General features: G+C 36.9%; 1 protein-coding gene across 1 annotated transcript in view; it reads right to left on the reverse strand.

The window, feature by feature from the left end:
* Positions 1–17,099, reverse strand: part of LOC150048474 (uncharacterized) — a 264,112-nt gene that overhangs the window by 84,821 nt on the left and 162,192 nt on the right. The window contains exons 14-16 of the mRNA XM_090355280.1: positions 15,475–15,693; positions 12,863–13,115; positions 6,979–7,142 (exon numbers count right to left, since the gene is read on the reverse strand). Of these exons, the coding sequence (XP_090211406.1) occupies positions 6,979–7,142; positions 12,863–13,115; positions 15,475–15,693 (636 nt within the window). The remainder of the gene's footprint in view (positions 1–6,978; positions 7,143–12,862; positions 13,116–15,474; positions 15,694–17,099) is intronic.

Here is a 17,099-nt window from a genome sequence, read left to right on the forward strand (position 1 = left end):
AGGAGCCTGTCAACGACTATGCATTTGAAGTAGAAGATGTATCTTCTCTAAGTAATATACTCACTCACTTACTGATGTTTTTTAATTTGACAGATTTTTTTTGTGTGTGTTCTATTGTTGTCACAGCACTGGAATTTCCTAGGACTTTGTTTATTTTTGATACTTTGGGGGAGGGATTGAACTAAGAACCTTGAGCTTGCTAGACATATGACCCATTCTGTGGGTCATTTTGAGACGGCTCATTTTCAAGATAAGGTGAGGCGAGCCTATTCTTGTATTCTTCCTATTTGCTTTTATCACATCAGAAGGATGATACACATGAACCATCACATCTGGCAGTTGATCAAGATGGAGTCTTGCAAAATCTTTGTTCCTCTCTCTTCTTCTCAGTCCGGCCTATCTCCTGATCTCTGTACCCCCAGGGGGTTAGGATTATAGGCTTGAGTGACTGCACTCAGCACCAAGGAACACTTTGTTAGGTATAAAGCAAAATAAAAATTTTTAAAAAGGTGAATAACTTTGCCTTCCATCTCCAATCTAAGAATACACGTTATTTTGTGACAAGGTACTTATTCAAGAGTGACGACTTGCATATTTGTTATGAGCGGTTCAACTTACTATGTTTTATTCTATCCATTTGGTATTTGTTCAGTCATTTTAAGGACAAGGAGGTGTGCAGCAGGATCACTCGAGCAGATACAAGGATTTGTGTGATACTAGAGAAGGAACCTCTCAGGGTTACCAAAAGGCCTAAGACAGGGACTTAGAAAATGTACATTGTCCCTTCAAACAGAAAATCCCACATTCTTCACACCTGCTAAGCAAAGCTCACACCTTGTTTCCATATGTGTGGGATAAATCACAAATCCCAGTAGATTATTTTGGTTACTGTTTGATCCTAGAGATGTTAGAAGCCAGTTTAATTCACCCAAAGTCATGTCACAAAATGATCAAATGAACAATTAGCTCTTAACTAATCAGCCTTATTTTGTCTTTATGAAAGGCAACTATTCTCTCTATTTCTCTCCTCTCTCCTCTCTTTCTGGGGTGTGTGTGTGTGTGTGTGTGTGTGTGTGTGTGTGTGTGTGTGTGTTTCTCTGACTCACATTCTTTCATATACAGATGGGGAGAGGTGGAAGGAAACAGAACAGAACAATCTATCTGCTGAGATTGCCACTCTAAGGAGCACAGGGGAGACACCCAGTGTGAGAAGTCCCAGCAACAAGCCATTTGCTGATTCGCAGAGCTGGCACATTATTGTAGCTACATCTTTGAAAAGGCTTTTATTTTCTTCTGCAGGCATGGCATACTGTGCCTGGTCCATTTCTGCCTAGCAGGGAATAGAGCACTTATACATCTGATGATGGTTTCAGGAGGGGAATTTTGTTTAGCTACATACATAAAACTTAGAATATTTTCTCCACATGGTAAATAATACTTTGCCTTTACCGAGGAACATTGATTTAGAACATAGAAAATCTTTGATTATCTCTCACACATTCCCTAGACAATAGATAAGCTCATAATATTCTCATCAAAACCTGTCTTTAAGTTATTTGAATCTAAATTAATTTTCTTCAGTAATAAATGACAGCAGCTAAAACTTATAAGGCTATTTGAAACTATTAAGTCAACGATTAGGAAGATGTAAGCACCCCCCAAAACTAATTAACTTGACTACCAGTCTTTTAAATTTGCGTACAGCTCCCAGGAATATAAATGCCTAAACAAATCTAACTGACATTTAAAGTGTGATATCTCATTCCCTGCGTATTATAAAACATATGTAAACAGCCTGTAGATCTTTGGAACTGTTTGGATAAAGGATTTATAATTATGCACAGGATATCATTGGAGACTGTGATTGGCAGGAAAGCCTTGGGGACAGACACTACCAGTTGTAATGAGTCTCACAGAGTCTCCTTTATGCCAATATCTAGACATGGTCATTTCTAAACATTTCATTAACAGGAAGTTTTACACAAGAAGCTCTTACTTCCGCAACAGTTTTACATGAGAAGCTCTAGGAGAAAGTTCACTCTTTCCAACACATTACAAATATTTTTTTTAAAAAAGATTGTTATTTTTTTATAATTCAATAAGAGAAAATGGTAAATGATTACCTGGAGATAGTATCAATTGGATGTGTATCCACATTGATGACAGAAAAAAATAAAAGAAAAGAAAAAATGATGTTCCTTTTAGATCTACCCACACCAGATAATGTGTGTGTGTGTGTGTGTGTGTGTGTGTGTGTGTGTGTGTGTGTGTGTGTGTGTGTGATGAGCAGTATGGAATTACCAGACATAGGTTCTTCAATTGGTAGACAGAGTTATTCCACTAGCCTCTTTGGTTTTAGTTATGATGAAGATATAGTGTTTCATGCTTTTGGCGTGGGTCAAATCAAATCATAGTCCTTGTACCTATGCCTCCCATATAGCTCTCGCTTGTTGAAATGAAGTCTGATAATTTCTTTGCCTGGAAAGGACTAGAACTATCATTTTCCAACTTTCCTTGCAATTAGCTGCATGTACCACAGTGGCCAACAGTTCAGTGTTTTGTTTTGTTTTGTTTTTAAGTCAGATTGTATAAAAATAAAATAGCTATAAAATGTCAAAAATGTGGAAGATATTTTAATAATAAACCATAAGATAATAACAGACCAGGCCAGGAACATTCTCAAGTAGTAGAACAGCAGCCAAGAAAACAAGACAAATGAGGCCACAAAGCTGGGAATTGAGCTCTGGTAATTCTTTCATTAGCAGCAACAGCAAAGCAAAGTTGCTTGTCCTTTATCTTCTCAATCATTTCCCACCCATTATTGAGCTACTCACCACTCCTACCTACACTTCGTGAGTCAAGCTTTTCCATTTTTGAAGCAAATATTGCTTTACTTCACAGAGTAAAAGATTGGGTCCTGCTCATCTGCTGCATTCTTTGCTTAGTTTTTTCATGCTCTATAAATAATTAAAATGTAGTTGGGCACAGTGGCTCATACCTGTAATCCTAGCTGACATATGAGGATCATGGTTCAAAGTCAGCCCATGCACTAAAGAACCTGAGACTCTTATCTCCAATTAACCTCTAGAAAATGGAAAGTGGGGTTGTGGCTCAAGGGGTAAAGTGGTACCTTGAGCTGAAGAGCTCAGAGACAGCTCCCAGGCCCAGAGTTCAAGCCCCATGACCCACAAAAAAATTAAAATGTAAATATTAGACAAGGAACTACAGATGTGTACTCATTCACTTTATTCCAAATAAGAAGAGATGTGCTGATGTGGGAATGAATGATATCACATTACTAGATAATATCTAGTAATGATTTACTTACAGAAGTTTCTTCTGCACAACCTACTCTTTATGTCTCCAACTTCTCTGGGAAACTCTAGCTAGGTCAAATAGTACAGTGATTATCCATTAGGACGTTCTTCTAAAGTCTACACATAGGTGTTACTTTTACCATGTTATGCAAGAAAACGCCTAACATCTAGCAAATGAACAACCTTGCCTTAAGCCACACTACAAGTGAGTAGCCAAATGTAAACTGAATGCTGAGGGAAGACTTCCTTTCCTCAAGGCAGTCAATTCCCTGGATGACATACAGAACTTATGACATGTCAAAATATAAACCAAACCTGGGCCCAGGCCACACACAATCCCCTGGGGAAATGGACACTTTTACTACAGCTCTGCTAGTGACCCAAATACGTATCAAAGAAAGACAAGTCCATGGAAGAGAGACTTGAGTGGCTTTACCTCGACAATGACCACATGCGAATATCCTTCACAGCCTGCCCCCAAACCTCCATGCAGCCCTTTTCCCTGATGTATCACAAGACACATCTTCCTCAAAAGCAGGGAGTTGTCTCTTCTTGTATTCTACCTCATATTTGCATAGACTTTTGTCTATTATTCTCTTCTTCTTGGGCATTTTCAGCAATTCTTTTTCTTGTTGAATTTTCATTGTTGCCTTGAAACCATTTTTTTAAAGCCACTATAAATAAGGTATCTATTCCTAACTCTTCCCATTCATGAATAATTCTGTAATGGTAGAAAAGCTGGGTAAGTACTGAACCTTTGCTTTTTCTTCCCATGCTTGATTGCCTCTCTACCATGTACCCACTATCCTGCATTAGCAGTGAAATTGGGGGTTACCTCTATGAATGTGTAGTCTGTACTGATTTCCCTGAGATATAGCTTCATCTATCCAACTGCATATTTACTCCCAGAAATAGCAAAGATACTGCCTGGTCAATCCAAATGGGAGTTTAGCCAATTACTTATCTCCTAAAATATTTTATTTTTCTGTTTAATCTCTGTCTTGAAGAGAACTATCATCCTCCCTCAGAGCTCAGCTCCAAAAAATGACACCTTCTTTCTCCTTTGCCTTCAACTTCCATTCATCCACAAGCTAAATATTGCCCCTTAACTATGCCATTTAAGACTATGACATTTAATGTCATTGTCTTTACTTAAGATGATGACCTTTCTTGACCATCATGGTAGCCTTCTAACTAGATTTTTCTGTGTCCAACCTGGTCACTGTTAAATCTGCCTTATTTTCTGCTTCTACTAGAAGAGTGACTTTCCTAAAATTAAAGTCACTTAAAACTTGTCATTATTAGCTGGGCACAGTGGCTCACACCACTAATCCTAGCTACCCAGAAGGCTAAGATATGAGGATCAAGGTTCAAAGCTAGCAGGGTACTAAAGAACCTGAGACTCTTATCTCTATTTAACCTCTGGAAAACAAGAAGTGGGACTTAGCTTGAGCAATAGAGCTCAGGGACAACGCCCAGGCCACGTTTAAGCCCCATGACTCACAAAAAAACAAAAAACAAAAACAAAACCCAAAATCTTGTCATTATTTTGTACTTGACCACTAGAATATATCCAAACTTCCAAATTCTGCATAATAATAGCCAATTCTTTTTTTTTTTTTTTTTGCCAGTCCTGGGCTTAAGCTCAGGGCCTGAGGCACTGTCCTTGGATTTTCTCAAGGCTAGAATTCTTCTACTTGAGCCTCAGCACCACTTCTGGCTTTTTTCTAGGTATGTGGTACCAAGGAATTGAACCCAGATCTTCATGCATGCTAGGCAAGCACTCTACCACTAGGCCAAACTCCCAGCCCCCAATTCTTTTATTGACTTTTGGCTGTCATTTCTAACTTCATCTTGGCCAAAAACTGTATATTACACTTCTTTCAAGACTTTATAGATAATGTAGTTCTGATGATCTGGGCTTTTCATCGTAACTATTCATAAGGCAGATATCTGGAGAATGGCAGTTTTAAGCCATCCCAGCTAGAAAAACCATTAAGATTTTTATCTCCAAAAACAACTAACAACAAAAAATCCTGGATGTTGAGGTGGCTCAAGTAGCAGAGAATCTGCCAAGAAAAAAAAAAAGTTCAGCAATTGCTAAGGTCTCCATGTTCAAATAATAGCACCTCCAAAAAAATAAAGGAAGAAAAAGTCTATATGGCTTTATGCAACCTCTTGACACATTAAAGCAAAAAGGGCTGAGGGTATGGCTCAAATGATGGAATATCTGTCTGGCAAGTTTCAGATCCTGTGTCCAGACTGCCATACTTCTAATTAATCAAATTATTATTATAAGAATGCTTAAGGAGCCGCGAGTTTGGCCTAGTGGTAGAGTGCTTGCCTTGCATGCCCAAAGACCCGGGTTCAATTCCTCGGTACCATATACATAGAAAAAAGCTGGAAGTGGTGCCAAGGCTCAAGTGGTAGAGCTCAAGCCTTGAGAAAGTCCAAGGACAGTGCTCAGAACCTAAGCTCAAGCCCAGGACTGGCAAAAAAAAAAAAGAATGCTTAAATGATACCTACTCTGACATTTCAAGTGTTTGCCACAATATTGTGCAGTATCTGAGCAATTTTATAGCCCAAGCTTCTACAACTTAATCATCTAAAATGTCATACTTTTTGAAAGCCAATTCCCCACTTTCCCTACCTCAGTCTCTGAAGGTCACTATTCTCTCTGACTTGGAATACTTTTGACACCTCACCTAAGTAGAACCCCATAGTGTGTGTCCTTGTGTAACTGATTCCTCAATTTCTACCACTTTGTTGTCTATTGGAGAATTTCTTTCTTTCTGATATATTTTACTATATGGATTCAATTAAATACTCATCTATTGCAGGATATTTGGGTGTTTTTCACAACTTGGCTATTGTGAGTAAAGTTGCAATGAGAATGGAAAAGGTAATATGTTTGAAATTTTGAATTCAAATCTTTCTGGTAAATGAAGTGGGGTCAATGAACTAGTATCACAAAATTGCAGAAGCCCAAACAACAAGTCACCAACACAAAGAGACACAGGCAAACGGTATAGAATGGAGGGCCCAGAGCCCAATCAACATATATGATGCAGAAAGCTTTTTTTAGTATAGTTGGTCTATTCAACCAACTAATTCAGTTGAACTCTTATACCATTAGATTGGAGCATTATCCAATTGGATTACATCCATGCAATGTATAATCCAGGCATAGTGGCCTAAACTTGCAATCCTAGTTTCGTATGAGATCCTGGTTCATATACACTTTGTTTGTTAAACTTACGACCTGCCATGACAAATTCTTAGATTATCAGAATCAAAGAGGCATTCAGTGAGATTAATAATGGACAACAGAGATGAGAAGAAAGTAAGTTGGAAGGAGTAGAAAAAGAGTAATAGCCAAGCTTCCCAGGAAATTTCCAGAAATGTTCTTGGATAACAATAGGTTACTTTTTGATTCTTATAAAAACAAATATAATAATTCACAGCAAAATTAGCACTCTCTGCTACAGGAAAAATACATTCCCCAACTAATTATTTTTTTTTCTTGTTTCCATGACCCAAACTATACATATAATGCAGAGATGGTCCTAACATCCTATTTTTAACTACATTATCATAATTTAACTAAGTAGCAGTAAAGCTGCATACCACTCAGAAGGACAAAATCATGGAGTTGCCTTACCTGAGGCAGTACAAATATAAAACCAAGGAAGAGATGATGAACAGGAGGACGTAAAGTAGCAAAGTGATGATCACACCAAGAATTCCTGGTTGGTTGGTTCTTATAAACACCCAGTAGAGCTTTGCTGCATCAGCAAGAGGAGTTTCCTCATTATGGGTAAGCCTCTGTCAAAAGAAAATGTGTTTCTTAAAGATGTATTTTAATGCCAGGCCCCAGGGGACCAAACCTGCCATCCTACCTACTCAGAGGCTTACCCATGGGACTCCTATCTCTCAACCAGCAAAAAGCTGGATGGTGATGTGAAAAAATCAGCTGGACAGTAGATCTGTGGCTCAAGTGGTGAAGGGACAGCCTTGAGGGGAAAAAGCTAAGTGACAACACCCTGTGTTCAAGTCCCAATACTGGGACACACCCACACACACCACACAGACACACACACACACACACACACACACATACACACACACACTCCACGAAGATCAAAATATGAGATGGGTAGCATTATGGCCTGTAATCTTGGTGATGAGAGGATGGTGAGAGCCCAAGGAGGAGAATGATAATCTAGTCTTGTTCCCTCACAAACATGGAGACCTCATCTCACAAATAACCTGAAAGGGCTAACAGAGGGCAGGTAGAGAACCCGCCTAGAAAGTGCAGATCCCCAAAGCCAATCCCCATTGCTATTAAAATAAAGTGAAATACTGATCATTAGGTTAAACTAATTTGATGACAGAGACTTTATAATATTAGTCTAAATCCCTAATTGCCCAAATCTTCAGCTCCACAAAGAAATAACAACTAAGTTTTTGTATGCTTGGGTTTACGAGGTTTTCTTCATGTTTCCTTCAAAGCCTTTAGATGCATGGTCACGATGTGCAATTCATGAAGGAAAAGCCATGTTTTATTTATGTGCTATTAACTTCTGAATTTAATGAGCACAAGATATGAAGAAATTAAATATGATGGTGGAAATATTCCTTTATTTCTGAAGCAGCTTTGATAGGAATTTAATTTGTGCTATGCATAAAAGAAATGGCTTATTTTAAAAACTTATAAAAAAGTTATCAGGCTATTTAATGTGAGCTTAAAAGCCAAAGTTTACGTTAGGTTAATTTAAAAATGAGCGCTTGGTGGAGGTGAAGAAAATCATGTTTTATTTGGGCATTATAAATAAGTGCAAAGCGATAAGATGTTTAAAGACAAATATAAATTACTAATGACCTACCCTGTCATCTCATGACATCATTGACCTTTGAGCTTAAGAAAACGTGAATGTTCTTTAATTATGATTTTCAGGATATCAAGAGGAAGTGATAGGAAATAGAACCATAAAGGAAAGTTATCTTTCCTCCAACACAAGAAGAGGGGGAGGCAATATCTTTAGATTTCAAACTGACAACTACATATAGCTTTAAAAGCACTTTCATAAGTAGCTAATTCCAATCACATCTGTGTCAAAAAAAAACAGAAGCCTAGACAGTTTAATTTGTATTTTCCCTATACCAAAATATACTTTATTGATTGGGCTTTTTGAGCGACTTGAACTCAGGGTCTTGAACTCTCATTTTGCATTTTCACTCAAAGCTAGTCTTCTACCAATTGTGCCACTTCTCCATTTCCAGCTTTTGTCTGGTGGGAGATAAGAGTCTTGTGGACTTTTTCTGCTCAAGCAGGCCAAGAACCTTGATCCTTAGAGCTCAGCCTCTTGAGTAGTTAGGATTACATGTGAACTTTTCAAGGTTTATTCTATTAGTCTCTTTTGATTCTCCCAGAAATACTGTGAAATAAACTGTTTACTATTTCTTATTATTCTACCTCTTATAATGCTGGGAACAGGTGAATGGACATATGAGCTCACAGAACTCACAAATGTCCAAGCAGGAATCAGAACACAGAGCCACTTAGGATCAACGCTATGGTCTTCCTTCTAAACTCCAGCCATTTCTAATGGAGTGCTGTAGTCCTCATGTGTCTACAAAATCTTGGGGATATAATCCCAGCATCAGTATTGGGAGAAAGGACCTACTGAAAAACCTGAATACTATATGAATGCTGATTGTGAAAACGCATACAGGTGTAGATTTGATCTTTTTTATTATCTTTAATTAGTTGAAAAGGGGGGTTCAGTTCTGCACATCAGCTTATTTGAGTACAATGCATCATGATCAATGTCATCCCATCCATTATTTTTCCTCATCTCTCCAAGCACCCTCCCCAAATCACCTCAAGTTACTCAGTTCCTTATTATCTTGGGTCTGATCTTGTGACCTTCTCACCCTCTCTTGGCCCTCTTTCACCCTGTCTTTCACCCTCCCTTTGTATGATGCGTCAAGGTTCTTGTAGACATTGGCCCTTCATTCTTGGACTTTTCCATTGAAGAATACATTTGTATTAGAGATCGCCTGTATGATAGATAGGCTTTTATTATTATACTTCCATTTTTATTATATTCTCAGCTATTATTTTTCAGCAGCACAAAATGGACCAAGACATGAAGTCTCAAGCATTATTTGCTGAATGTCATCGTTTCCATTCTCCCTTTGTTTGATCTTCATTCTAGTATAGTATTATCTCTGTTGAGAGCAAGAAAATGCCATATTGATTTTGTGTCTTTTAAAACTCATATGCAACAATGGTACGGTAGGTACATACATGTTGTTGATCAGTTCAAAGATCCAATGGCAAATTTTCCCTCTACCTCTAAAATCAAGATGAAGAATCAGGCAGAGGAAGAATTTGTTTTTTTAGATAGATATCTCACTATGTTCCCCTGGCTAGTCTTCAACTCTTGGGTTCAAATGATCTTCATCTTCTTGAGTAGCTGGGACTACAGGTATGTGCCACTGTGTTCAGCTATGGGCAAAAAAATATTGGTGCCCTCTGGAATTACTGCACTTTTTATTAACCAGCAAACTGGCACAGGGTTTATTCACAGTAGTACCAGTTCCTGATTCAGCCTCAAAAACTATCCCAGGTGCCACATATCCTCATGGATTGCCAGAAACAGAAGAGAAAATAAAATCCTAAAGTTGGGTAACATCTTACTTTTTGGTTGGATCACTTGACTCAAACATGGAGATCTTCACCTGACTTACTAGAAACAAGTGCTAAAGGGCTTGAAAGTATGACTTTAGGTAATCCAAGAACCATCAGTGACATACTGTCTGTGACTGTGAGCTGATATGACACAGTAGTTCTAAAACTTCAATGATCATCAGAGTTCTCTACTGAAACACATACTGTCAGTCCCTGTTCCAGAGTCTCTGAACTCAGTATATTTGTTACAGGATCTGTGATTTCACATTTCTACATTCCTAGGGGATGTTAGTGTGTTTGGGCCAAGAACCACCTTCAAGAAACTTTTCTCTTGGATCTGTAGAGTTTGGGTGTGCTGTCAAATCATCTGGAGAAAGTGTTTAAACTCCTATTGTAAGTACACTTCAAAGTGTACTCCTACAAGTTCCCGGGGAGGCTCCACTGTGTACCATCCATGAAGGAGTTCTTGGGGGTAATACTGTGCAAAAATGAATGCACTCATTACCTGACTTGTATAACTGTAACCCCTCTGAACATCACCTTCACAATAAAATTTCAATTAAAATAAAAAGTCACTGATTCCATCCAGGAAGCAAGAAGAAAACGAACAGTCTTCCCACAGTACCAGAATGGGGATTTTTTAGTGAGATCTAGATGCAATCCAAAGTTTAAGAAGCACAGTTGAGAGAAATAGTATGAGGGAAAGAGAATGTGCTGACCTCAGTTGCCTATTACAGTAGCCAAGACATAGAATATCCCCACATAGGCAGTGCAGAAGGAGCTCTGTTCTTTTGTTCTAAAGCATATTTTCAATAGGATCAATTGCAGACACGGTTAATGAGTAGAATCCATTAGAATAACTCACGTCTACATTAGGCTTGCCATGGTAAGTATAGACTAAACACATATATACCAATTGTGAAACATCTGGTATAGAAAAGAGCCTTGCATAATTTAAGATAATTTTTAAACAAATGTCCCAGTGATTAATTGAGACTATCCATCTGATCCTTTGTTTGGCACTATATTTGAGAACCAGTTGTACAATACAGAGTTTTAAGTTACATGATGAAGTCACTTTCTTTTACCCAATTGAAATTTCTTTAAAACGTGTTGTCCTCACCTTAATTTTTCACATTTCCATTTCAAGTTTGCTTTGATTATCTAATATGAAAGTGCTGGTACAGCAAATGAAATTTAGACAAAGTTGCTCTATCACAGATGGGGTTCATAGTGGACAAAGAGGGGGGTTAAGGAGCCTCATTAAGTATAGGATAAGCTATGTCATCTGAAATCTGTTGGCATTCCTGGATCTTTGCAGTGTGCTTACCAAACCTTTATACTGTCATGTCAGTGGTTCTTGAACTGTGGTCCCCAGACCAACAGCATCAAAACCATCTGGGAAACATTAGAAACACAAACTTAGGTTTGCCTCCAGTCCTACAAAAAGAGAAACCCAGATGTGGGGCCCAAGACTTACAATAGACTGCAACATAGAATAAACAGCAGTATAAGAATCACACATTCTAGCTATACTCAACAACAAATTTCAGGCCTTGGGATTTTCTACTAACTGAAGATTTGGATGTGACAGTAACTTCACTCTATTAATCATATTGATTTTACATCAAATTATAACCACCAAATCTATTAGGAAATAAATAAGTTGATGAAATCTAGCAATTCTAATCAGAGATTATGTATATTAGATTTCACAGAACAATATACCAAAGTATTGACATAACTGGAGGAACAACAATTTCAGATCCCAGGAATCTGAGTTACAGTGGGAGTGGTCAATGTGGCCTTGGACTGGAGGACAATCAACATAACTGGTTCACCCCAGTTGTAAAATTATTAGACTGTCTTTCCTACCCACTCACAGATCTGTAAATACATAATCAAATCCATTATATGAGGGTGTTTGAAACAGAAAGAATACTTTTCCAACAGTGGAATCATTATTTGTACATTATCATCCACTTTAGAACAGCATTCAAAATCATGGGAGCCTAAATCTCTTTTTTAGGATAAAAATGTGCTATGTTGCTTCCTAACAAAACAAATCATGAAATCACAAGTCAAAACATGAAAGTCAAGATAAATGCCCCGGGCTTACTTTCTAAAACTCACTACTTAGAAAAGTTTAGAAGCACTTATTCTTGTTGTATGCACCTATTATATTACAGAAGGCAAATATCCTAATTAATTAATGTAACTGTTTTGCAGTCACTTTTTGAGGGGAACAAGGACAAAAATGTTTGCCTAAAAATTCTTATTATTAAAAAAAAAGCTACCTTAACCAGGCACTCATGTCTCACACCTGTGATACTAGATACTTAGGAAGCTGAGATATGAGGATCACAGTTCAAAGCTAGCCCAGGCAGGAAAGGCCATGAGAATCTTTTATCTCTAATAAACTACTCAGTAAAAGTTAAAAGTGTCATGGTAGCTCAAGTGGTAAAGTAATAGCTTTGAGTACAAAGAGGCTCAGGGATAGTGCCCAGGCCTTGAGTTTAAGCCCCGGGGCCACCAAAAACAAAGAAAAAAAATAGCTACCAAAATTTTAAAAAATAAAATTTTTGAACAATACTTTTCAAATCATGACATAAAGCTGTGATCTCCCATACAGTTTCCTGTTTACTTTGTATATGTTTATTAAGAATTAGAATTACATTTAAGTTGATTATCTTCAGCATCCATAACTTTGTGGCAGGAAATAAATCATAACTTCCAGACGAATATTGCACATTTGTCATTATTGAAATATTTCCTGTCAGCAGAATCATGCATTAAAATCCACATTCTCTGTCAAGGATTCATCTTTTGATTATTTCACTTGACTTACCCCCAGGAAAGCATCTACCATAAACACTGCCAATGGGTCTAGGACTGTCCATAGTCCCATGGGAATGATGAGCTTTGACAAGGCATCTGGGCAAAAGGCAAACAGTAGCTGACAGCCCCATCTGATCAGAACCAATAGAAACAGGATTGCATTCAGCATAAAAGGCCCCGACGCCACCACAGCTAGCTCTTCTCCCACATGAAGCAGTGATGTTGGGTAGCAAAGCTCAACTGTGTAGGGCAAAAAGTGAAATCTGGAGGGAGACAAAGCAAATAGCTGGCATGCAAACAAGAACAGAACAAAAAAGCCAAGTATACAAGCCACTTTAAATGACGATGTTCTGTAAGTTTCATAAAAATGGGGGTAGACATGATATTTTGATAGCCTAGCAAAATTAAATTTCAGAAGTCTTCATCTTTTCCTAAATGCTTACTACGACTCAGACTTATCAGAATCGAGGCAAAGGAAAATTCTAGCCCATTTGTTGTTCTTGGAAAGGAACCCAGAAATTATTATATTAGCATTGAAACTATTCCAATGGTTGCCACTAAGCAGAGCAGTCTATATGAGAACTTTGCTCCAATTGATAAGATTTGTCAATAGAAAATTTTACATGCAAAATATACAAGAACTTGATAGTGAGTCAACTTTGAATAGAAATGAGAAACAGGTATAAATCTAATGATTCTTTTTGTTACTGTTTGAATGTCCAATACTGGAGTCTACATGCAGAATCTCTTGCTTTTGTTCGCTTTTTCATTTCTGGGTTTTTGCTGGTTAACTGGAGATAAGAATCTCTTCGATTTATATACCTGGAAGGGTTTTGAACCTCGGTCTTCAGATATCAGCCTCTTGAGTAGGTGTATTTGTAGCCATGAACCACCAGCACCTGGCTAAATCTAATTATTCTTCAGAATTTTAGCACAGGTGATTAATTCTGACTATGTTTTCTCTGGCTGGACTCCCACCATCACTAACAACCAAATTTCATATTAATGAGCTGACTTGATACAGCTAAAGAAAGCCCCGTGGTTTAAATCTAGCCTAAGCCCAGGAACTCTAGCAGCCTTGACCAGGTTATGACAGTGTCTTTCTAAGCAAATAAGATTTGAATTTACTTTGGGTTTTCTCTCCTCTGAATTCCAGCCTGTTCGAGCTATTTCATAACTAACCCTGTTTGCACATTTTTCTTACCAATGCTCTGATAAAAATGTTATTCATTTTGTATGTAATTCTTTCACTGTTTCTTCTAAGGATTTTTATGCTTATTTTAACATTGTTATGAATATCAAATAAAATAATGTATGCACATTTCTTAGCCCAGTGACTGACACAGAATAAAGGCAAAGTAAATGCTCATTGTTGGTGTTATTGCTTTTTCTCACAGCTAAGATATGACAAAAAAGTATTGCCTGATTCATGTCAGGTGACAATACAATAGCCAGAAAAAATATTGTAAATCTTCCGTTCCTTAAGAAACTGGCTAAACTGGATTGTTAAGATTTTTTTTCAAAATGAAGTATCCAAATTGACAGTAGGGATAGGAGGGAGAAAATGAGGAAGACAAAGGAAGGGAAGACATTGACTAAGACTCATTGCACTCATAATCTGGTTTAAATAATTGTAACCCCTGTGTACAACTATTTAATACTTATTATTGTAACAATTATTTTTAAAGATTTTTTACAGTTTTATTTTAGGAATAACTAGTAAAATTGGACTTTCTTTTTACTGAAGAATAAAATAGAGAATAGAAAAGTAATATTTTCTGCTTTGGAAATCTTACAATCAAATAAAAAATGGAGGGAGGTATGGAAAATCCATGCAATAACGTCTCTTTAAAAATGCAATCCTTTTGGTAAATGTAAGTTTTTATATTCTATAACATATATAGTTATTTATAGTTTAATTTAATAAAGCTACCAAAAACTGTATGTATGTACGCATATATAAATATGTATTTAGTTCCAGAAAGCCTTGGGTCTCTTGTAATCTTAATTGAAATTAGACACCTAACTTTATTTATCGGGAAACCATCCACAATAAAAAATGAATTTTACTTGTACTGTTATCTATCTGCCTATCTATGGTGTCTACGGAATCATGTTTATGGAGTGATAACCTTTAAAATGTCATTTTTCCCACAGGATAATGGCCCAAAAAGCTGCCTAGGTTTGAGTTTGGTAATTGTGTGAATTCAATCATTTTGTAGAAAAAGCAATTTTTGCTCCTCTGAGTATGGGTAATAAATCAGACTTAGGTTATTTCTAAAATACCTCTTTCTAAGTCACTCAGATAAAATCAAAATAAAATCAACTACTGTTGTTTAAATTCCTTTTTGGATCCTACTCAAATAGTAGAACATATTTGAATCTGCTAAATTTTAAATAAATATGAATGCCCCACTTATGTTTTGTATATACCGAACCAACCACTAGATGAGACCATAACTGTGATAGAAATCCTTGCTTCCAGATAAAGACATGTTTGTCATTTCAAATCATACCTGCAGTACAGGCCTTTCGTAAAAAGATGGGAGAGATACTTTGTACTTTCATTTGTCCTATCAAGATGAAAATACATTCGGCTGGCTTTCAAGGGAAAGCACTCACTTTGTAACTGGAGTTGAAATGGCCTGGAGAAAAAGCCACTGGCCCAGGTAATGCAGGTAGAGCCTGAGGAACCAGAGAGAAGCCATCAGCAGAATAATGTACCAGAAGCTCTGACTTTGCCATTGCGCTAATTCAAGTTCAGCATACAACGTCATCAGTGCAAACTGAAGATGCTTGAAGAATTCCCTGGCTCCAGCTCTATCCGCAATTGAAGCATGACTACAAAGAAAGGAAAAACAGATCAATTCTGGGCTATAGACCAACCCCAAATGGAACATTCCAACAATAACAATTAAGATACACTGGAAATCAAACTGTATGGAAGTATTTCCACCAATGTAGTGTTCAAAGAATATTGTTTCTTTTTGCTGTAATAAGTGAGTAAAAAAAATACATAACTGTAGATAAGAACAATGCAAGTGGGAACCACAATGAGAAAAGAGCATGGGCTCATTAACATGGATACTTTGAAAAATAAGATAGGAACTAAGAAACATTAGCTAAAATATTGGGCAGGGGGAATCCCTGTGCATTATTAATGGGAATATGGAAAGCTATCACTATGGAAAACTATGCCATTTACCCTCAAATTACATATAACAACAACACAGTACAAACAATCCATCAAACCACTTATAAATATATATCCAAAGGAATTAAAAGCTGATCATTAGGAGTGATATTTGTGCATTTTTCATTAATCACAATGGCCAAGACTGTGAAGATAACAAAATTTTCCATTGTTCAATGAAAGAAGATATATGGTACCCATACAATAGAATATTATTCACTTCTAAAAAGGAAGGAAATAACTGTCACAAACTAAGTAAATGAGTTTTGAGGGTATTATGCTAAGAAAAGGACAAATACTACATGATTCAGCTTATATGAAATATCTAATAATAGAAGTCAGAGGAGAGGGAAGCAATTGGGAATTACAGAGGGATTACAGTTATATAACAATGAGCTTATTTTTTTTTACTTTTTATTGTCAGGGTAATGTACAGAGGGGTTATAGCTACATTCGCTAGGTAGTAGGTACATTACTTCTCACACATTGATACCCCTTCTCATGTTTTTGTCCCATTTCCCTCTCAATCATCTTCTTCATCTTGTTTTCCCCTTCCCTTTCCCATTTCAAATAAACATTATGTATATATATGTATATATACATATACACACACACAATGTACCAGATAACAAAGTCAAATATAGTAACAATATGAGATTAACCAAAGGGCAAAAGTAGAGAAGAGAAATAACATAGTACATTAAGAACAACAATCACACAAGATAAAGCTCTTGTTTCCATATCGTAGAGTTCATTTCATTTAGTCTCATCCTATATGACCTTATGAACCTAGGTTTTGAGCTATTGTAATCCTCTGTTAGAGTCCTTGATGTGTCCTAATTATTACAAGTGAGGGAAACCGTTGAGCCTATGTTCCTTTGGGTCTGGCTTACTTCACGTAATATGATTTTTTTTCTAAGTCTTTCCATTTCCTTATTTATGAGGCAATGTATGAGAACCACATCTTCTTGATCAAATCATCTACTGAGAGGCATTTGGATTGCTTCTTCTATTTACTTAAAGAATGACATTGGATATTAATAGGTAATTATTG

Source organism: Megascapheus bottae, chromosome 22 (assembly GCF_031878675.1).
Source record: "Megascapheus bottae isolate mThoBot1 chromosome 22, mThoBot2.hap1, whole genome shotgun sequence".
Lineage (NCBI taxonomy): Eukaryota > Metazoa > Chordata > Mammalia > Rodentia > Geomyidae > Megascapheus > Megascapheus bottae.